This window comes from Periophthalmus magnuspinnatus, chromosome 15 (genome assembly GCF_009829125.3).
Source record: "Periophthalmus magnuspinnatus isolate fPerMag1 chromosome 15, fPerMag1.2.pri, whole genome shotgun sequence".
Lineage (NCBI taxonomy): Eukaryota > Metazoa > Chordata > Actinopteri > Gobiiformes > Gobiidae > Periophthalmus > Periophthalmus magnuspinnatus.
Window position 1 is genome coordinate 23,397,263 of NC_047140.1, and position 23,157 is coordinate 23,420,419.

A 23,157-nucleotide genomic window follows, 5' to 3' on the forward strand; every position below is an offset into this window, starting at 1 on the left:
TCACTATTGTATCTGTAACTCAACATATGAACCTCAATGTCACTCTTGCTTGTGTTAGCAGTGTTAGTGCTGTTATATGGGAGGGCATCTGACACACAGGGATACAGTGAGACAGAGTTGCCATATAAGTGTTTATTTACATCACTGTAGAGATTCAGATGAACATTTCCAGTACACTGTGAATTCTTATTGTCCTTAAAATAACTCAGGTTCCAAACTGTAAAGAGTACTTTTAAGTGTAGAGTAAGTGCAGTTCAAAATATAGAGTAAAAAGTATACATAGAAAAAAGTACAAATACCTCAAAATTATACTTACAGAGAGGGTATAATGTTAAATAAACTGTTTTTTACTTTCTTACTTACTTTCGTTATAATGCTGTTCCTTTATCAAAAAACATGCCTGAAGAGGTTGTAGATGTCATTCATGCATGTCTGTGTAATCTAGCGATCTCTTCCAGGCCCTATTCCTTTTTTGTTTTTGTTTTTTTTTTTAATTGAAGAACGCCCAGTGATATAGAAAAACATACAATATTTACAGCTTACTATTAACAGAGAAAGTTGTGTTGTTGTGTGAAAGTGTTGGGGGGGGGGGGGGGTACCTGCATTATTATGTCTTGGTTTTCTTCGTAAATATGTGTGTGAGTGTGTGTGTGTGGAGATAAAATACTACTACTAATAATAATACAAGTAAAAATAACAATAACAGGTTGTATTATTGCTGTCATACTCAGTGTTCAATGGTTGGTCAATATTGCTCTATGTTAGTTAGTCACTTAGTCCACTTCTTAATACAGTCCATGGTGGATATACAAATACTCAGTGCTCATTACTTGTTTGTAGTATTATTTGTTTCAGTAGGACTAATCGTGTGTGTGCATTAATAAAGCCATAGCGTGTTTGTGTATCCATCTTGACAAGGTCGCGGTGGCAGAACAAACTGTTGGTCTGTGAGACGGTGATGTATGACTGTTGCGTGTGAATAATATTTGTAGTATTTGGTGGCTCTACATTCATTTGTTTGTGAGTGCGTTTTCCTTTTCTCATTTGTGATTATATTAATGCGGCCCTGGCCACGCCTTGTGATAAATGCACCAAACCAAAGCCCGTATTCAGCTGCTTTCCCGGACAAATGGGACCTTTGGAAAAAATCTGTTTCACTTTACTGTTTATTAATATACTTAAAAAGATGAATGTGAAATGGGCACGCTCACAGTCAGGCCTATGCATCATAATATGTTTGCTCACAGAAGTGAAGAATAATGAAACTATTTTCAGCCATAAAGCCATGCTTGAATAATAAGTCTGCTGCAAAGTGCTACAAAGCCAGGACTATTACAAGGTGGTTACTTTTTATAATCTTTTTGGAATAGACAGACATAAATATACGCGCATTTGCTCTTAAGCTCAAGGAAATATTTTCAATGTTTAGTTTTATTTGCTTGTGTTTGTCATTGTGTACTTTGGGGAATTGCGAGAGATTTATCAAAGCGGTTAGCATATTGGAAACGCTCACGCTACCTTTATTTAAATGTCTTTAAGGTTTTGCCGCAACAGGATCTGCCTCATTTATTCCTTGTAAAATACGTGAAATAATATTTGAGTCTGAATCATCTGTAAACGTTAGAGATTTTTTTAATCTACTGGCACAGTCCAATAAACCCGCAGTGCTCCTTTTGGCTGTTGAATAATGGTTGGCAGAAATTTAGAGAAAGACTATTTTTTTCGCACTATTCAGGACAAAAATCACACTTTTGTACAGCAGAGGTTCAGAAATGATCACAAGGTTGTTTGATTTGATTGCCTACTTTTAACATTTTAGCATGCACTGCTTTTGTTTACAAGAAAACACAGCAGTGCGATTCCAGCTCCCACAGGTGAATGCTGCTGTTGTGTCCTCGGGCAAGACACTTAACCCACCTCGCCCCTAGTGTCTGCGTAAATGTAAAGCGTGCCTTGAAGGTGGGAAAGGGCATTTGCTATTTACATTTTAACACCAATGACAAAAACCCAACTCTCCGTCACTTCTCACCATAACATAAGGGAGTTTGTGTTTTATTTTTTAAGTTTGCCCTTCGGCTAAAAACAGAATCAATCCTCTCATTTGCATATTCATCTTGTGGATATTACAGAGGGCACAGCTCTTCAGTCCTCTCGGGAGTAATCGACTGCTCCCCCTGGCAACAAAATGCAAACTATGACATATGGACCCTGCCGCATTTTGTCCAAAGACATGTTAAACACCGCTCTCTGACTGTACTAATACGGCTAGTGTCAACACCAGAGGAAGAGCAGAAGTGCTGACGCTATAGGTATAAATGTGTGTGTGTTTATGAGCAGCTGAAACGCTCACATTTACACATTAGACAGTCTGGACCTGCATTAGCATAGCAGGGACTTGAGTCAATAGGGGAGCCACAAAAGCAGCAGTAATAAAAGTAACAAATAAACTGTATGTGTAATGGTGCGTGCAACACTTTCATCGCAAAATATAGGTATCCCTTTTCTGTATTTGTTTTAGACTCCTGTGTTTGTCCAGTGGTGGAAGGTAAGGAAGTAAAAGTAGTAAAAAGTAAAAGTACTGCACTTAAGTAGAATTTGTAGTATATTTTACAGTGGATACTTTTTACATTTACTTCTACTTCACTACATGTGCGAGCATGTATTTGTACTTTCTACTCCCTCCATTACATTTTTGAACAGGACTGAAAAGTAAAAGTACTTTTCATTCGATTTGAAGGGTTATTTTTCCATGTTTGACGAAAGCTTTTGACTTCAAGCTTTGGCTTTGAGCAAACAAAAATAAATACACAAAATTTATGGGAAAAATTAAGAAATATGGATTCATATTGTTACTGTGACAAAAAATGTGTATATACTTGTTCTATCAATGTAACAAACTAACATGTGTGAAACTACTTACTCTTACTTTTTACTCTTTAATTACATTATTAAACAGTTACTTTAATACTTTTACTTAAATAAAAGTAAGAGACACATGAAAAAATAAAGTTGAGTTACGTTTTCCCTCTGTATCTGTACTTTTACTTAAGTAACAAAATTGAGTATTTCATCCACTCCACTTTGTCTAATGAACTTGGTAACATTGTAAATCTGCAGTGGTGATGCTGTGTTTTTAAGCAAATTTTTTAAGGGTCTGTTATTATGATTGAGTGACTAAATAAATAAAAAATTCAAAACTGGGACTTTTTTTATTTAAAGATGACTAAATGGAAACTAAAATGGAAGTGATGACATCCATTGTAAATTCTGTATAAAATGGTGGTGTTGTTTTTTCATATATTAATTTGCCCTAATGTGTTTTTTTCTCTTTTATAGGCCTTCCCCTGTATATCCACCGGCATCTATGGTGAGTCACTTCCCAACATTTAACTGCATTGTGCGTTTCAACATTACTACATGTGAACACAAAGGCCTGTTCTATATTATTACAATATATTTTTATTACAATTATAACACAAACTACACGATAACAATAGCAATAGTATTTTTACTCCCAGAAGTGTCTGTTTGTACCAAGTAGGTTCTGCTATCTGTGTCTCTATAGAAAATGGACTGAGAAAGGATTTGTTGTACTGGATTTTGGAGGTATAACACTGAAACTCTGTGGTATTGGCTGCATTACAGATGCATGCACTTGCATTTGAAAAGCTACGAACCAGACGAGCCCACAGATTTACAATAACCCTTATTTGTGTTGCCTGTGGAGTATTTTTATGATTATGTGGAAGTCATGCACTTTCTGCTTCAAAGAAACATTTTGTACTCGTCACTGGGATTTGCTCGGCTAACTCCACACCTCCTCCTCATCCTCTCTCCATCTTTCTCTCTGCTGTTTTCAAATGATCTTGTGCATCTTAAACATAGTGAAGTATTTTGAAAAGAGACCTCTATACTTCCAAAACATAATTAATCATTGCTTGCTTTTAGTATAGTATAAATATTTAGGTTTAAAAAGGGAATGATTTCAGAACTAAATCCTACAAATTACCAAGTAGAGCAATTACTTCTGCCAAGGCTTTAGTCAAATGAAGCTCAGAGTAATCACTAAAGCTCTTTGTGTTAAACTGGTAAGAAGCCAAATTATAATCTCTAATATTAACAAGGCATTTTACACAGGCCTGTAGGTTTTGCATTTTAATGTTCCACCATGTAACTTTTCTCCACCTTCTCATCTCCATGCAGATGTTATTTCATTCCCTGGAATGTTACACAGTATCTCATTAATACGTAGCAGATGATGCTACTAGACCAAGTTACAGGACACATTTGTGGAGAGGCCACCTTGATCAAAATAAGGATGTATGTTTTTCAGAATACAGTTGTCCCTCGCTATATTGTGGTTCACCTTTCGGTGGTTTCGGTCACTTTGACCTTCCTCAGACCTTTGACCTTTGACCTTCCTGTAGACCATTGTCCATCACTCTCCTCCGTGCCGTGTCTCCTGTACAGTACAGAATGTGTTCAGACAAATTTACATAAATGTTGGATCGCAGTGTGACTCTGAGGTGCTGTATGTTTGCAAGTTTTCCCCCCTACAAAACCCACAATGTCCATGAAACTTTCTGCACCGACAAATTTCAGAAACACTTTGGACTTGAACGTTTTGTTTCCTGCAAAGAAAGACACCTCTGTGGATACAGCTGGAGCAGAGGCACGTGAACAACAAATTTAAAGCGATCATTGAGGAAGAGGTATATAATATATGAAGGTTTGAACTTGAGAGTGTTTAAACAAGAGAGAAACGTGAGAAAATGTTAATGTCTGTCTGAGAAAAGTGTATAAAGTGAGTGGTGAGGGGTTTTACAGCCTTAAAACATATATAATAATTGCAAAAAAAAAATAAAGCTAACTACCTCGCAGATTTCGCCTATTGCGGGTTATTTTTAGAATGTAACCCCCGCGAAAAACAAGGGACCACTGTAATTATTTGCAAACACCTGGATAAATGCAGGACAGAGAATGTCATGTCATTTAATGTCATACTGTGGAACATTCCGGGCAACGCATTGACATCTCCATGGAAAAAGTGGACCCTTACTTGAGTTTTGTATATGTAGTTATGTATCTTTGGGTCCTATATTATTAAAAATGTACTCTTCTGAGCTTTAAGCCTTGTTAAAATGTTGATGCCTCCTCAAAAACACACCTGAAGTTATGTTTTGTTTCATTCACACATGTAACTCAGGTATGTTTGTGATGAGGAAACAACACATATAACACACACACACATATAACATAGAGCAGAGTGAAGCCCTTTAAAGTAGCAACATGTTCGAAAAGAAACGGTCAAAATTATCTAAATAATTTTCAGGACCATTCTCCCAAATATGCCGACGCGATTATTTCAGTGCCAGACACAGAGGCAGCCAGAGCAGGGCCGGAGGAGGTCACTGCATTATGTACAGTGCTGACTGGGCCACACTTATTGCTGTTTTTACCAGTGGGAGCTTGTCATGGCTCACCAGCAGCATCAAAGCTCCGGGCAGATGGAGCGGAGGGGAAATTAAACAAGTCTTCAATAAATAAACAGCTTAGCGCTCCTCACTACTGCCTCAGCACAGAACAATAGGGCTGATTAGGACTGGAGATCTCCACTGAGCCGAGGGCACAGAGGAGCGCTGTTCAAAGGAAGTACAGTAACAGTGATGGTATTCTCAGCGTGCATGCCTCTGGAGTAGGGCCTGCTCTCCTGTCAGCCATTTTGACGTTTTCTGTACATTTGAGATAACCTTTAAGGTCAGCCGCCATCTCCGCAATATAAACAAAGGCTTTTTAGTGTGAGAGGCACATCGTCATGATCTCTCACTTTTGGCCCTTCGCTGCATAAAACAAAGGAGAGTACAGAGGAGATAAGGCTGTGTGTTACAGCTCGGAAAGTCCACAAGGCACACATGTCAAGACCCACTGTTTTTGAATACAAAAAAGTAAAGAATTTGATGGAACTCGATTAACTTAAGGGTCGAACCCATAATGATTGATTTACCTTTACAGCAGAAATCTGAAGATGTTTGCTGAAATAACAACAGAGCCTCCACCAGAAAAGTTACATGGAGCTTGGATAGTATCTTACTGGAGAGAACCTGCGAAGTGGACCTAGGGTGTGGACCTTGGGGAGTAAACCTGGGGAGTGACCTGAGGGAGTGGACCTAGGGTATGGACCTGGAAAGTGGACCTGAGGGTGTGAACCTGAGGGAGTGGACCTAGGAAGTGGATGGGCATGGACCTGGAGTGTGGATCTGGGGGAGTGGACCTGGGGGAGTGGACCTGGGGGAGTGGACCTAGGGTGTGAACCAGGGGGACTGAACCTGGAGTGTGGACCTGAGGGAGTGGACCTAGGGGAGTGGACCTAGGGGAGTGGACCTGGGGGAGTGAACTTGGGGTGTGGACCTGGGTAGTGAACCTGAGGGAGTGGACTTGGGGGAGTGTATCTGGGTAGTGGACCTGGGAGAGTGTGCCTAGGAAGTGTACCTAGGTAGTGTACTAGAGTGTCTAGGGAGTGTATCAAGGGAGTGCATCTAGGGGAGTGGACCTGGAGGACTGGACCTAGAGAGCGGACCTCGGGGACTTGGGGAAGTTTTTATAACACAAGCTATACTAAAACACTATAATAAACCTCCCCTGTCAGCAGTAGACTGCACAAGAAAATACATAGACTATAACTCACATAAGTCATCACAATCTTGGAAGACGTACCTTCTAATGTGATGCAAGTCCTCTGTGTAACTGTCTTTAGCTGTGTTGTTTATTGTTATCCCAGTGTCATACCTCTATTAATACCCCATGTACTTGACCCATTTCCTGCTTAAACTGTAGCACAAAACAAATCCCCTACCTGCAGCGCCGTGACAGAGAGGAATCAGGAACAAGTTATCCTCCGCCTCTGTGCTGAGAAAAACAGATTTTTCAGGGAAGCTAATGCTAATTGACACTCTCTCACGCCTCCGTATTTGGAAGAAAGTCCGTCCGCCTTGACAGATGATGGCCCAAATGGAGGTGGGGTTGTCCGGGGTGTGCGGGGGGCTACCTTAGACGCTCCCAAAGAAAAATGAGGCCTCAGTATGCTCTGACAGTCCAATCCTTCAGTCCGGTCCATTAGCCACAGCAGAACCGGAGCTCGGATAGCACTATCGGAAGTACCCCCCGTAAACAAACTGGTGCCCATTGCAGTGCACAGGGTCGCCCAGCACGATGGAGGTTATTAAGTGTTGCTGTTGTTCGCACATCAATCACAGCAGAGTGACCCAGGTTTAAATGGATTATTCCCACCAAAGAGGAGACAACTCGGGAAGTCTGTCAGGATCCGAGCCAAGAGTCCAACTACCTCGACTTAGAGAGGTCATGGACTCCCCCCTGCTCCCATACACAACGTACAGTCAAGACCGAAAGTATCACAGGAAATAGACAGTTTAAGTTTGGAGTTGGGTGTTAATATTTCAACCTGGTACGACTCAGACAGATCTTTGGCGCTTAGACCACGGCAGAAGACATTGCGATGAAGGGCATGGCCAGTTAGATGATTTACGCTACCTCCATTTCAGTTAAATTTGAATTGTTAGACGACTCACTACTGATCAAGAACATGGGTCGAGATCTACTAGCTGTTGTTCTCTTTAACTGGCAGCATAAAAAGATGGATTAAATGTAGTCTCGTGTTGCTTAGAGGCCATTGTGGTGACACTGACTCAGGTGGTAGAGTGATCTTTTTAATAATTCTTGTGTCTTTAGGCAAACCACACACTATACACGAATGTAATGCATGTGTGGTTGGCTGAGAAATTGGCTGCCACGTCTATCCCTCAGCCCTAGGACAGATAAGTAGCTTGGCACCAGCGACTATGTAAAGTAAAGGCACTATATACAGTACATTCAAGGCAGTTTTATTATTAATTGCGTTATTGGTGACTTAATTGGAAAAACTCTCCCTGTCTGATAGCTGATGTATACAGAAGTGGTTCAGAAGTGGTAAGTTTCAGTATAAAACTTTTTTATAGCTAAAATCCAATCCTAACCGAGTCAGAACCAAAATTGAACTGGGACTAAATCGAGAAGATCTGTAACAGAATATAACTTCTATTTTCATTTTAAGTTCTGCAAGTAAAGAAATCTCTGCGAAATGAATGACCTTAGCCTTACCCGCTATATTTTCTTGCACTTTGGATTATTGAGCCAGCTAATATTGTGATACCATAACAACAATCATTTGGCGATATATTGAGCAGACCTGTCCAGCGAGTTATAAAAAACATTTTAAGAGAGAGAGTAGTTGATATAGCAGGATTTAAAGAGCGCCTCCTGTAGCCTTGTAATGATTGGTACAGTTTAAGACGCATCACAGGATCGATTTGAAACCTCAGCGGCTCGGAGCGCACAACGCAAAACAAGGACGTGCATTAAGTCTGCTGTTTACCTGACATCTGCAGCCCACACAGACTTTATCAGCCTATCAGAGCGTCTGGACGGCACTCAGCGCTCATATCGTTGTGTACTAAAGATGCTCGAAATGTAGACTTGTAAAAATATTGTTACACTGAAAAAAAGTCAAACATATAATTGTATTCACACGTGCATGTCTCAGTGAGCATATTTGAAAGTACGAGTCGATTACATGTTGGCCCAGTGGAATTCAGCTTCAGTTTGTTAACATTTTAAGCTCAAGAGGTCAAAAAAGTTTAGCCCAACATTATGTAAAACAGCACAACAAACACGATGCTGTTAGTTGCTGGAATAACAGTTAAGTCTAACATTTAAATGACTTTATATGTGCACACAATAAAATGAATAAATAACACAAGTCAGTAAGTCAACGAGTTTCACACTTTTACAAATAGTGTTGTTGCCAAATGCAGTACATGAGTAGAACAGCCAAAGGGTGATGTGGCTACTTAAAACGGTATTCGTGTTAAAGGTGCACTATCTGCTACCTAAATGTCTCCACGGATGCGTCAAAGGAAAAATAAGGATGGCTATGTAAAATAGAGGTAGTTGTGTGAAAAAAAAGGCAAAAGTACATGCTGATACTTCCTTTAACATGATTTTTATGGCTAAAAAAACAAAAGTCGAGGCGAGCTATAACGGTCTATAATGTTCTCAGTCCTTAAAGAATTCAACTTAAAGCAGACCTATTCTGCAAAATCGTTAGTTGTTTTCCCTTCTCATTTATCCTCTCGAAGTTGTTTTTGGAGTGATTCGTGCATGTTTGAGCAGTTTAATCGCTTATTTTCAAGACGCCATTTTGCCGATCAGTCCCTGTTTTCACGCCCACTGTGATTTCATTCCTCAATTTTGTTTTCTTAAGTGATGATACGCATAGGATTCAGCAGCATCAAGTCGTATTTTTTGGTACAAATGAAAAACAAATCTGCTGCTCACTAATATGATGTTTTATTAAGTCATTTTATATGAATATTGCGATTTAAAATGTGCAAATTAAAACATACTGATCCACGGGTGTTATATACTATAACTATGTAGCAGACACAAGTAAGATAAGCAGGTGACGCAGCCAGACCAAGTTACAAGTTGAATGTATTTTTTTATGTAACCACTTTCTCAGAATATTTGAGTAACAAAAAAAAAATAAAATCATGAATAAATGCTTGAAACTTACTATGGAACATTACAGGTAAAGTAACTGACCTTCACCAGAGAAGTTGCACAAAACATTTTTATGCTGTATTTAAAACTACTCAAACAATTACACAATTTAAAAATGTGTAGTAAATGCAACTCAGCCATGACCTTATGAGATGCCCTACCTTGCTGTTTAGCGCTGACCCTTTGCCTCTTCTGTCTCTGTTATGGATCGGACAGTGTTGACGCAGGAGTTTTGCCTCTTACTGGGAGATATGCCCATAATCCCCACAGCTCCACTGGTTTGTCCACGCTGCTATTCACCTGCACCTGTCCAGATCAAAGGTTTCATGCTGCTAGGATTATATGTCCACGACTGTCTATCGCGGTGCGGTTACAGCATGCTGTTAGCGCGGCAAGTTACCCTTTGCTTTTTAAAAATCCTGGGTTTTCTGGAGAGAGCTTAGCCAGGCTGGACAGGATATTTGGTGGTGCTCCGGAGCAGTGTGGTGTATCAGTGGGGAGCAGAAGGAGCTTAGAGGAAGTAGGACAGTTGTAGCAGTAAATGAAGACATGCCTGAGTCTGTGTGATGTGGAAATACTTCAAACCTGCAGAATAATACAGAGATTACAGAGAATATTTTAAGAGGTAAAAAAGTAATATTTGACTTTTTTTCTAGACTTTATTTTTGTGATAGCGACCCTGTGGTTGTACGGTTTTGTGCTGTACGCAGCTGGACTAATTTCTGAAGTGTGTGTACAGAGTGTCCATAAAGTCTCTTTACAATAAAAAATAATGTATTACAATGGGAATTAATGAAGTATCTTAATCAGACTTGTTCTGTTGTACTCAGTGGTTTGCAAAGCTTTTGACCTCATTTAATGCACCTCTATATGGGGATCATTAGTTGCACAAATCACATCGAAATGGTGCTCGATTTCTTGCCATGTTCGCTGTAGCAGAGCCTCATTAATGGTTGCAATGGCATCTGTTATCTTTTGTTTAGTTCAGTAATGTTTCTTCAATAAACGATATCTTTAACATTGAACTTAACTTTATGCATGCCCTTATTTGTATTTATAATAGCTATAGTTCTACTTTTTTATGTTATTATTCAGTGTTTTATGTTGCACTTTATCAGAAAGTTCCTGGTTTGTGAAGTTGTGTTCACTGACAATGGCAATAAAAGTCTTCTGATTCTGTTTCTAAACCTGCGATCCACATAGTTTTTTTTTTCTTTTTTCTGGAGAAGTAGACATTTTTTTAGGGGTTCATTCAAAAGGACACCACTTTAATCAACAGGATGCCTGACATACACAAATGACATACAAAAATGCAACGTGATTTAAAGCTTTTAGAACCACTGAGTACAACAGAACGAATCAATTTAATATATCTTATCAATTGACTTTGTATTTAAACTTAAAAATTACAAAGACACACTATGGACACCCTGTAATTTCATGTACATTTGTCCCAATCTGAAATGTTAATATCCTTGGACTGAATCAGACCATGCCTTTTTGTGTGACTGTGATTGGTTAAAAAAAACAAAAAAACCAAAAAACCTCCTCTCTGTCTTTGCCTTTTGTCAAAGCGCTTTTATAATGATATTGAAATGAGGCTTCAAAACCTTCTTTCCTCATGTGAATTTCTATTTCGCTGTGCTATTGACTAAAATACTTGTTTTCATCCTATTCCAAGGAGAGAGGGGAAGTGCATATTTTTACAGACTGGGCAGTGAATTGGTGACAAATTTGAATTGAAAATGATAAATTAATAAAAGGGAGCAGAATGAAACATATGGGACATCATTAGTCTGCTGTATTGTCTGCTATATTAGTGCATTCATATCCCGGCACCATTGGCATGTAGTAAAGCAGTTAAAATAGCTGTTCATTTTAGCATTTAGGACAAAACCGTGCCATCACCTTAGTGGACCGCTTCCAGTGAAGGTCACGTTGCGAGCCACAGAGCCTGATTTCTCACTCCCTCTTTGCTCCTGTCTTTCTTCCTCTCTTTCTTCCTCTCCTCACCTCCCCCTCCACACTCCCTTCTCCCTTCGCTCTGTCTCCTTTCGTGGCCTGTAAACTCGGTCATGGTCACAGCCCCGGCGTGTCCAGTGTCTCGGGGCTGTTTGACACCCACACAGCCTGGAGTCCTCGGGGGTGCTGCTGTGTCCTCCACCCCGGGTCAGCTCAACCCTCCTCTGGGCTCTGATGGGGTGACGAGCCCTCACCTCCTCCTCCCCTCCTCCTATCCTCCTTTTTCCAGATCGACACACAGCACTGGTGCCCTCCACAGAGTAACCCTCAGCTGTGGAGCTCCTAATGGGTTTCTCCTTCTGTTCAGACCTCCTTCAGGATAGCCCTACTGCCCCCATTATTTATTTTTTCCATTCATATTTTCCAGTTTTGTTTAACTTTATTTCCTTCAAATCACTTATCAAACAAAAGATCTGATTGTGTTTTGCTTCAAATTACTACGAAAGAGCTTTGTATGAATAATAGTTAAAACATGTTGCGATGTTTTAATCCAAAATCAGCCTGTAAATAGTCTTATTTTGATATTGGCTCAATTGATATCATTGAAGCGATACCCGATCCTGCTCATTTTTCAGTATCAGCACTGATATTTGATCCCAGTATCGATATCCGTGTATCCCTATGCAGTATACCCTTTAATTTCAGCTTATTATGTACAATTCTCAAAACCTTTTCTGAGCCCTGAATGTAAATCTGCTATAACGTTTCAATATTACTGTATTTGGTGTAGACCTTAAGAATAAGAAAACATTTTGACATTTTGCTGCTCTTTTGCTTGTTGTTCACATCCCATATGTTTACAGTGGATGACTTCAACACATGCTGTGAATGTTCAAATACCAAATACATAGCCGCAGGCGAGAGGAGGCTGCGATGTGGCAGACAGCTCTGGGTATTGAGACGGGAACCTGACCAGCAACTAACAATAACAGTTCCTACCTCTGCCCAACACAGGCTCGACATTACAGTTTAACGGAATATTTTTACAGATTTGAAATTCAACCAACAATAACAAATATATGGACATGTCCCAAGGAAATAAGCACATTAAAATATAAAGCTAAAAATAACAGGGAGGTGTCCACAATGGGAGCAGACTCGGGGAAAGCAAAAGTGGTGTGGTCGGCAGTATGCAGTCTGCACATATATCTGTAAACAAAGAATGGAAATGCATCATGGCACAGACGTGTTGTTGACTTTGCCTTGTGTTGCCAGGTGATGCTGTTATTCTCCAACTAAAAACACCTTACCTGCACATTTTGTTGAAGAAGTTCACGTTCAATTCTAGATATGGATATGTGCTTACAAAAGAGAATTTTTATTATGTACTTCTGTATTTTTGTTATTTTTTTTTTTAGTACATGACAGATATTTATTTGGGTGATACTCTGCAGATGTTGAGCCTATGAAAACAGCTTCTACCAGCAAAATTTAGCCAAAAATGAATAATAAAAATAAATAAATAAATAATAATAATAATAATAATAATAAAGCATGATAAAGCTTTTTTTTTATTATGTTTGTTTTTATTTTATATAATCATACATGTTATAAAACTCTATGGAGAATGTTCTGAAGTATGGCTGTAACTTTCTATTTAGGACTTCATGGAATCACGCAGGTAACATCTCCACCTCTGCACCTCCAGAAAGTTTCATAGTGTAGCTTTAATTGAAACAAAAAGACGGATTTAAACATAAGTCATTGTGCAGCTATCGCTATTACATCAATTATAACAAAGTTTTCATATGTAAAAAGAATCTTCACTCGTTAAATGAGTCTTACCATAATGTTTTTCACATCAATAAAACATTTGCACAGCTTTACATCATCGTGGAGTGTATGAACTCCAAAAAGCCTGTTCCCTGTAGTTCAGTCCAAAACCCTTAAAGTCACCCAGGGTCGAGCACTAGTGTTCTTAAAGGTGTTTTGCATTAGCTTAAGAGAGGCCTGTGCTGGTGTCTGCTGGTTGCATCAGAGATTAGACAGGGCTCACTTTTTCTTCTTATTAACAACGGTCCTACATGCCCGAGATCATAGGAATAAAAAATGTGAATTCTGTTTCAAGAGAACTCTTCCCTTTGGCGTAACTCCCTCCTCTGACACGGGGCAGCTATGAAAAATGTACCTTTCGTAATTTGGGGAAATTAAACAGTCTTTTTCAAACAACTTTATTTTAAGTTTAATTTGTATCGTAAAATGAGTCCAATGAATGAGACATGTGAAGGCGGAATAGTTTCTCTCACCTTTAGTTTTTATTGACCAGCCCACAATTTGAAATCACTGCAAGACATATTACATTTTCTAAAACAGCTGGAGTATAAAATAGTGACATTAGGTTGAGCTATTTACCTCAGAACTGCAAGCCGTAGAATAAAGACATGGGCTAAGTGAGTGTGACGCCACCCGTAGCGTTCGGCTCCAGTCAAATGAAGCTCATCGAGGCTAGAGCAGTTATAGAGGTGAATTCGGAGCTCCATATTTGGACGTCCGACTGCGAGTATCATAGCAACCAAAGAGCCAATCTGGAGCGATGTCTGACAGCAGCAGTTATGGAGAGACATGAAACAGTTTTTCAATAGAAACTGAATTGGAGCCAGAGTCGATGGAGGCAGAAAGGGCGCTCATGCTCACTTCCTATTTGAAACGCAGCGGCTAGGAGGTTAGCTTTGTTCATTTATATATACAGTCTATGCTTCAACCCTAAGTGCCTCTATTGTATGAATGTTTTACTGTGGCAAGGGGAATAAGCGAGTGAAGTTACTAACTGCAGAAAGTGTTTTGCAGAGGCATTCTATCATACCTGCTCCCTGACAGGCCATGCTCAGAAATAGCAGCAGCAAACTCTCAGAGACTGGGTGAACTTTTTGGTACATTGACCGCATAACCACTGGCAAACATCGGAAGTACCGGCTACCAAAAGTGTGCTGCAAGTCCTTCGACACTGTGATCCCTGCTTCCACCTCGTACCCTCTCACTCTCCCTCATTCTCTCTTTTTATCCTGGCTCGCTCTCTCTTGTTTTTCTATCTAACCTTCCCTCTCTTTCTTTCTCTCTATATATGTCTCTCCTTCATTCTTTCTCTCTCCTTTTTCGCTTTCTTTCGCTCTGTCTACCTGTATCTCAATTCCACCATTTCTCTCATTTTCTCCCTCTGGCTCTCTTTGATTCTCACTTTCTCTCTCTTTCTCTCTCTCTCTCTCTCAGTCTTTCTATCTGTCTCTTTGCCCATTCTTTCTCTTCCTTGCTCTTCTTCTTCCTCTTTGTCCTTCGATCCTCACTATTCCCATCCTTTTTTAATTCTTGCTCTTTCTTTTTCTGGCTCCTTTTCTTTACACCTTCATTGTATCATTTTCTCATTCTCTCTCTTTCATTGTCACTTTCCCTCTCTCTCTCTTTCTCTCTTTCTCTCTTTCTCTCAGTCTTTCTTTCCGTCTCTCTGCTCATTCTTTGTCTTCCTCGCTCTTCCTCTCTCTTCCTCTCCCTCTTTGTCCTTCAATCCTCACTACCCCCATCTTTTTCTAATTCTTGCTCTCTTTCTCTATCTCCCTTCTTTTACCCCTTCCTTGTTTCATTTTCTCATTCTGTGTCTCTTTCCCTTTCTCTCTCTCTTTCTTTCTGTCTCTACCCATTCTTTCTCTTCCTCACTCTTCCTCTCCTTTTCTCTATCTCCTTCATTATTTCAGTTTCTCATTCTCTCTCTTCCATTCTCACTTTCTCTCTCTCTGTCTTTCTAGTTATCTCTTTGTCCATTCTTTCTCTTCCTTTCTCTTCCTCTCTTTCTTTCCCTCTTTGTCCTTCGATTCCCACTATCCCCATCCTTTTCTAATTCTTCCTCTCTCTCTTTCTATACCTCCCTTTCATTACCCCTTCATTATTTCAGTTTCTCATTCTCCCTCTTTCATTCTCACTTTCTCTCTCTCTATCTCTCTACTCGTTCTTTCTCTTCCTCGCTCTTCCTCTCTCTTTCTCTCCCTTTTTATCCTTCAATCCCCACTATCCCCCTTCTTTTCTAATTCCTGTTCCATCTTTCTCTATTTCCCTTTCTCTACCCCTTCATTGTTTCATTTTCTCTCTGTTTGTCTCTATATCTTCTTACCGTCATCGATCTGTCTCTCTCTCTTTCACTCTTTCTGTTTTTCCCCTTTTCTCATTATGACTCTTTTTCCCTCTCTCTCCTCTCTGTACTTCCTCCATCCCTCTCTCCCTCTCTCCCTCCTCTCCCTGTTGGGTGGGTGGATGCTGCTGCGCTCTGCTTGGTGATAAAGTACAGGGGCCTTCAGCAGAAATAACACCACACACCTGAGTCCTCATCAGCAGCTCCGCGAGCACACATCCCATCAGAGCGCCTCACTAAGACAAATCTGCACCAGGCGCCCATATTCCCAGCGTGCACCCACAGAGGAGAGAGGAGGGGGGGGGGGGGCGCCAGGCGAGCAGCACCCGTCCCGCCCGAGGGCCCACCATCACCCGTAGACCTCCTCATGCCAGCTGTCACCCTCGCCCCCTGATGGATTAAAGTGCACACGGTTTTCATGGGTTTCTATACTTGGTCTGTTGGGATAGTACCTGTGGTGAATATTGCTCAGTTTTACGTAAGTTAAGTGGCAGTTTGTGGGGAAAAGTTGAGAAGAAAAATTCAGGAAGTTGAACGTTTAGGACAAAGGAATAGAATTTTAATTTAATTTTCATTTATTTGTATTTGTATATTTGTATGACTAGGTTGCTACCGTTGGATTTACCTTTACGTATGTCGTATTTGCTGCCTGTGTCCAATCGTGTAAAATTGAAAGTTCACCAAAAAAATCCAATCTTAAATCTAATTATGTATCTATCTAACTTGTCCTATGCACTTTATGCCTCTGCAGCAAATATATTTAAGATGTGTATAGACCAGGGGTCACCAACCTTTTTTAACCTGAGAGCTACTTTATGGCACTGAGTCATACGAAGGGCGACCAGTTTGAGACGCTCTTCTGAAATAACACATTTTCTCAGTTTGCCTTTAGTTATACATTATTAATAATGATAAATGATAATCATCTATGTGAACACACTGATCACATTGTAACACACTGATCACGTTAATGATTTCTCAAAATAATTATCAACAATGAACAAGGAGGGAAACAGATATCAGTATTCAGCACTTTAACTTTACTAATCTTAGTAATTGTTAAATTTCCAGATGACACATCACTACATCTCATAGGAAAAGTGTCCCATTTTCACTATCCATTGACAAACCTTTTTAACAAAACATAAATAATATACATGCACCATGTTTCATAAAGTTATCTATTATGTAATGTTAAAAAAATAAGCTTACATATTTGTAAATAAATCTCGGTTGCGTTGTGTGACTTTTTCACCGGTGTCGTGAAAAAAGCCTGTTGTTTACCCAAAGCTGCGTTTAGCTCTGGGCTTGTTCTGCCCCTAGTGCGCGTCCCCGTGGGTAGTTAGTGTGGAGTTTTGTGAGATGTAGTGAAATGTCCCTCCACATTGGGCCGCTTTGCCGTCACCACAGTCGCTCCGCAGATGAGATACACGCAGGTTTCTTTTACAGTCTTGAATCGTTGTGAAAGTGATCTCTTTATTTTCTACCATGTTTTGGAGTAAGAAACTGCATTCAGTGCATCCTCACAGCGCTCGCGAGCGGAGCGCTGGTCTTGTCATGTGCACAATACTGACCTTTGAAGAGAGTAGGTCAAAGTTCACCTTAACTTATCTATACTTCACGTATAATGAACATATGTTTAAGATATTGTCATTTTTAAATCTATATAAACGCAAGGGTGATTGAAAAAAAAATATATAACAACAAAATAAAATTAAATTTTAGATGCAGCTCATTAGTGAGTTGTGCTATTTTTAGAACCGGTCTGCGGGTGACTCATGTGGGGCTTGGGGGCGACATGGCGCCTGCGGGCACAGGGTTAGTGACCCCTGGTATAGACTGTATAAAGAAGTGGACAAAGTTTTTAGCAGGGAGTGGGCGCTTAGCAACGCTGTCAATCAAACTTGTTGCTAACGCTAACGGGCACGACCTCAGGGAAAGAAAGTGCCTGATTTTCTGTTATTAATGTTCATATCTTGATTTGTGGACACAATAGCGAAATAAAAAAAACAAACAAAACAGAATCATGTAGAGCGGGTTAATACGAACATTTTAAGACCAAAATGACGAGGTTCACTGCAGCAGTCACAGAGAGAGGGGGACGAATGTTCTATAATGTAAAGTGAATTGGAGCCGGAGTCGATGGAGCCTGAAGCACGCCCATGATCACTTCCTATTTAGAATGCAGTGGCGAGCAGGTTAACTGTGTTCATTTACATATACAGTGTATGTTTAGCACAAGCACTCCAAATCTAAAGAGCACGCTCAGTTGGCTGTTGGCATCATCAATTGTCGGAGTGTATGACCAGGCAAGGTTACAGAAGTGATGACTCAAGGTGTTTTATCAGTGTACCACAGCATAGAAATGTATGGCTAAGGCAAAGTGAGAAACAGAGGAGAGGTGAGGATGTGGATATTGTCAAAGAGACGAATGATGAGAGACACAGGAAGTTGACCTTGAGCTTTAGATGTTCAGTAAAGTTGAACTCTATTTCCTGTTGTTTACATCCATCATTGCAATTCCTGGCTGTCTCAACTTTGTTCAACTGCTTTATATTTACCAACTAACACTAAAGGTGACATATTATGCAAAATGTACGTTCAGAATCTTTTAACCATGTTCTGACCACAGACTGTATAAAGAAATGGACTAAGTGATTGTGACGTCACCCATAGTGTTCGGCTCCACTCTGTCAATCAAACCTGTTGTTAACGCTAGTGGGAGCGACCTTGGGGAAAGAAGGCGTCTGACTTCTCTGTTATTAATATTCATATCGTGATTCATGGACACAATAGCGAAATAAAATATAAGTTATGGGGAGAGGGACAGCAGTTTTTCAATAGAACGTGAATTGGAGCGAGGAAGCGTGTCCATGCTCACTTCCTATCTGGAACGCGCCGGCTAGCAAGTCTATTTATATATACAGTCTATGGTTATGACAGTATTTCCTCACCAAAGGCTTACTCAAAGTTGCATTTCTATTGATTCATGCATGTTTGAGTAATCCTGTTTGAGCTTTGAGTCCTCTGAAAATGTCTACCTGTACCTACCCCCTATCTCCGCCCACTTCTCTGTACTTGAACCTATTGTAAATCTCTCCAGCTACAGACAATCACAAGCCAGTTCCAAGCCCAGAGAAATGACATTGTTAGGTCAGAAATGTACAATCTAGATCTAAATGACTAGACTCATTGTGCTGTCCATAAGGCAAACGAAAACACATATTACTTTTGGCAATACAAAATAAACTTTCCCAAATGTTAATTACCTGCTACTTTCCTTTTACTTTAGTTTTTACTTCAATAATTTTACCTTGCAATTAATTTCCTGCTTCAAGTTTGTCCTTCCTCATATAAATTTCAGCTTGGTGCTCAAAAAGACTTACTTCTCTTTAGCATTTGCTTGTGCCTACCTCTGTGACACCTCTCCCACGTGTCTGCTCCTCTGAAACAGCTGGTCCAGTCTCTGCACATCCTCTTTTTCTCAGCTTTCACGTCAGCAGCACATCTGTTGGTCTGTGTTAGCTAAAGCGCGAGTAGGAGTGTTGGTACACCTGCAAATGTGTTGAAGTTTTAAAAAAAAGAAGCAAAGTCTTAAGTGATAACAACAGCAAAAGGTTAAATGCATTCAGGAGACAGGTGTACGCGGGCTGACCAGGCTTGGGGATAGTTTGGCATCCTGAGATACATCGAGGAGGCTCCTGGGGATGTCTTTAGAAGGGCAAGGAGCTGTGAACAAGTACCTCTGCTGTAGCTCTGACTGGTGGTTTAGAAAGATAATCTATCACTTGTAAAATGAAATTGTGAAGCGAAAGAAAGTTAACATCACAAAATAAGGTCATATCAGGGAGTTAAGCACTAAAGGTTAAACTGCATATGAGAGGTTAGACTACTAATATTCCTAAACTGATTTATTTATATTTAAGATGATTATGATACATATTTTCCACAGAGACTATCCCACCAAACCAAGTAATAAATAGAAAAACCTGTCTTATGCTCTCATGCACTTCAGGGTCAGGTCGTACTCGAAGATTATTCAAGACTAAACCTTTTACTAAACAAGGACCTCATTCTTTATAGAGGCAAAACAAGCAAATCAAAAGTGGGTTTACTCCAAAACTATACAATGAATGCATTAGGTGTTAACCAAACCCCCAAAAATCAGGACTAAATTTAAAATTCTCAAAAATAACTTAACAAGAGAAATGGAATTGAATTGTCTGAATCCAGGACTAAAGGACCCAAATTACACTAAACTGGGACTCAGCTCAGCTTTGCTCTAAAACCAAACCAAAAGTTAAAATCCAGGACTAAACAAGAATTACACCTCTGAGACCAAACCCTGACTAAACCAGACCTTAACAAAAATGATGCAATAACTTTACCAAATCTTCAGCCAGACTGGGACCAAAGTTGTGACAGGGACAACGAAAGTTCGAAATTCAAATGCCAACTGTAAAAGACCACGGGAAGAACCATGTACTTTGTCCATTCCCTGCACCACTGTTTGAGAACCACTTTCTTTGACACACTCCCAAACTTCTCGACAGTGTGGAGTATAGTTGTAGACCTGACTGTCATAGTGCAGCTTGGTATTCACTTCACATACACTATTCTTCACCCACGACTCTGAGATCAGCTCAGGGAGGGCTCAGCAGTGCTCCAGCCACTTCTGACTTCCTCTGCCTCTGCTGTCAGAACCAAGCAGGAGGAGAAGTTCAACACGGGTGAGACAGAGACATCAAATACTCAGTGAATCTGCAGGTAGCACTGGGATGAAAGTGGAGACACGTCTTTATCGAGAAGGCAGTTCATTTAGACCATTTACACTACCACTCAAAAGTTTGGGCACAATGGTTTATTTTGTTCTTTATTTTCATAACTATTTGCACTGCAGACTCTCAAAGAAGACATAAAAACTCTGAATGGACCCAATTGAGGTAAACAAAAAGAGTGAAACTAGCCTCCCTTTGCTTTGATCACTGCTTTGCACAAACAAACTTAAACTCACAAGAATCCATCTCAGCAGGCTCCCGCTGCTGCGATAGAGCCCGGGCCGCTGGTGACAGGAGAAGGGAACAAAATACAGAGCAGCACTGTGGTTTAGGTGGAAGCCAAAGGCAAGGCACCCAAGTGAACCAAAACAAACACGGCAACAACATCAGATGTACTTCAGCCTACTTTAGTGAAAATATGGAGTATGTTCATGGAAAAACATGCAGAGAGATGTTTTTACTTTTCTCTCAAGGTCCTATATTGCACAAAATGGATTCTTGTGAGCTTTAAACCATGCTATAATGCTGCTATATCCTCAAAAACATACCCGGACTTGTGTTTTTTCAGCTGTTGTGCGAACTTCCTGATAGCTCCCGATCACATATCAATCTGGGATGAGTCAGGCTAAATTTGGATAGGATTTTCCGACTTTTCAATCTCTCCCTTTACATCCAATCCAGGGGCGAGAGGTGGCTGAGGTACTTGTAAGCCTGTTTGATAGGTCTCATAGCATTTGAGCAGTGACCCAAGAATAAGAAAGAAAAAATGTTTGCTTTGACCAAGAACCTACATCTGTGGCGTGGCCCTTGTATGAGCTGATGGGAGTTGAAATTGAGGTTGCGAACTCTGTCGTTGAGAAAATGACAGTGCTTACCGCAACCTCTAGTGCTGTATAGGGTCTTGGGTTATGTTACAAAAGAAGGTTAACTTTCATGTCCTGTGTCTATGGGGTAAAAGGGGTTGAGTGTGCACCTCACCTGGTCTGAACTCTAAAGAGGTGCAGAAAAAACACATTTTGAAGTCGCCTCACAGATTTCTAAGTAAGTGGAATACTGCAGTGTAGTGAAGGACCACACTCGACAATAATTACTCTGAAAGGAAGACAACTGAAACACTAGACTGTGACAGGGAGCAGATTGTCAGCGCTTTTGGTAATGGCACATATACTGGCGCTAAAGCTAGCCCGGCTCAGGGACTTTTTAAGTCAATAGCTCAGTCTAAGTGTCGGGGCTGGGAAGTTCTCTACAGTGGCAGCAAATGATCTTGGGATCAGCAGAGTTCTCCTTATGCTGCCCTTATTAAAAATTAAAACAAGTGCAATCTGTGCTCTAGAGATCAATACGTTGTGTTAACTCGGTGTAAGAGCCCCTGAGTTGGCACTATACTGTTGTGATGAATGCCAAACTCATACAAAGAGCTGCTTTCTCTCTGAGTTTACAGTGCTATAGAAGATTTAAGATCAGGTACTGGAACATCTCAAAAGTACAATATGCATCTGAGAGAAGGCTGCAAAGAAACAAAGTGCAAATGTATATTCCTTGTTCTATGTACAGTATTTTATCATTTTCACCAGGACAGTCTTGGCACTGAAAAGAGAAAATACTATTCAAATGGATTCACAGAAATTTACATCTGTCAAACATGTTGACTGACAGAGCACCTGCAAGTACTGAAATTATACCACTTATGAATCTGTATTCAGAATTTTTCCACATTGATTTTAATCAGTTTGAAAAGACTGTGGCATCAATCTCTATTTAAAAAGAAGCAAAACTGTATATGGTAACTTTGAAGTCAAACAAAAACAACTTTTGATACTTTTAAAATAAAATGTGCTTTATTATATACACAACTAATCATTTCTTAGATGTACTCCAAGCATGACATGCAAGGCAAATACAGCCAAAAAATGACTAGGAATAGTAGACAGTGCTATTAAAACAGCATATACACAGTTTAGCAGCAGAAAACAAGTGGATTTAGTGTTTAGTTTAGTTGTTTAGTTTACTTTACAACTATAGACCAAGTACTAAGGAAGTGTGACATCACTCATAGTGTTTCAGCGTCAGTCAAATGAAGCTCATAGTGGCTAACAGTTATAGAGGCCAATTTGGAGCCTGGTTCCATATTTGGAATTCCCACCACGAGTATCGTAGCAACCAAAGAGCCAATCCAGAGCAAGGCTCTTGGAGGTAACACCCCTTCCTGCCTGTGCCACTGGTTTAGAAGGTTTAGTATTTGAAACACGGAGGCTAGCGGGTTAGCTATGTCCATTTATATTTACAGTCTATGTTTACAACTCATCTAAAGTCTTTAATTTGTACAATGCAGGTCTGAAAAGTCGTAAACGTGTCATGACTCACCTATTTTTTTATACTGCAAAAACAAACTTGTCTCAAACAGTCATGGTTTTAGTGTTTAGTTTCACGTGTTTCTAATGCGAAGTGTATTATCTCACTTGTAAAGAGTGTGACTTGTGAACCTCGACAGCCGCTCTGCAGGTGGTGCTGAGTGGGCCTGTGCTGCAGATGTGCTTCTTCTATGTACACTTTGTATTTACTCAAATGTTTTCCATCTCTGTGCATCTGCTCCCACAAATCTTCAGCATTTATCCGACAGCTGCT

The 23,157-nt window shown here is 40.1% G+C and overlaps 1 protein-coding gene across 2 annotated transcripts in view; it reads left to right on the plus strand.

Annotated features, from left to right (window-relative positions):
• Positions 1–23,157, plus strand: part of macrod2 (mono-ADP ribosylhydrolase 2) — a 595,671-nt gene that overhangs the window by 406,318 nt on the left and 166,196 nt on the right. For both annotated transcript variants that reach the window (XM_033979597.2, XM_055227511.1), the window contains exon 7: positions 3,337–3,367. In XM_033979597.2, the coding sequence (XP_033835488.1) occupies positions 3,337–3,367 (31 nt within the window). The remainder of the gene's footprint in view (positions 1–3,336; positions 3,368–23,157) is intronic.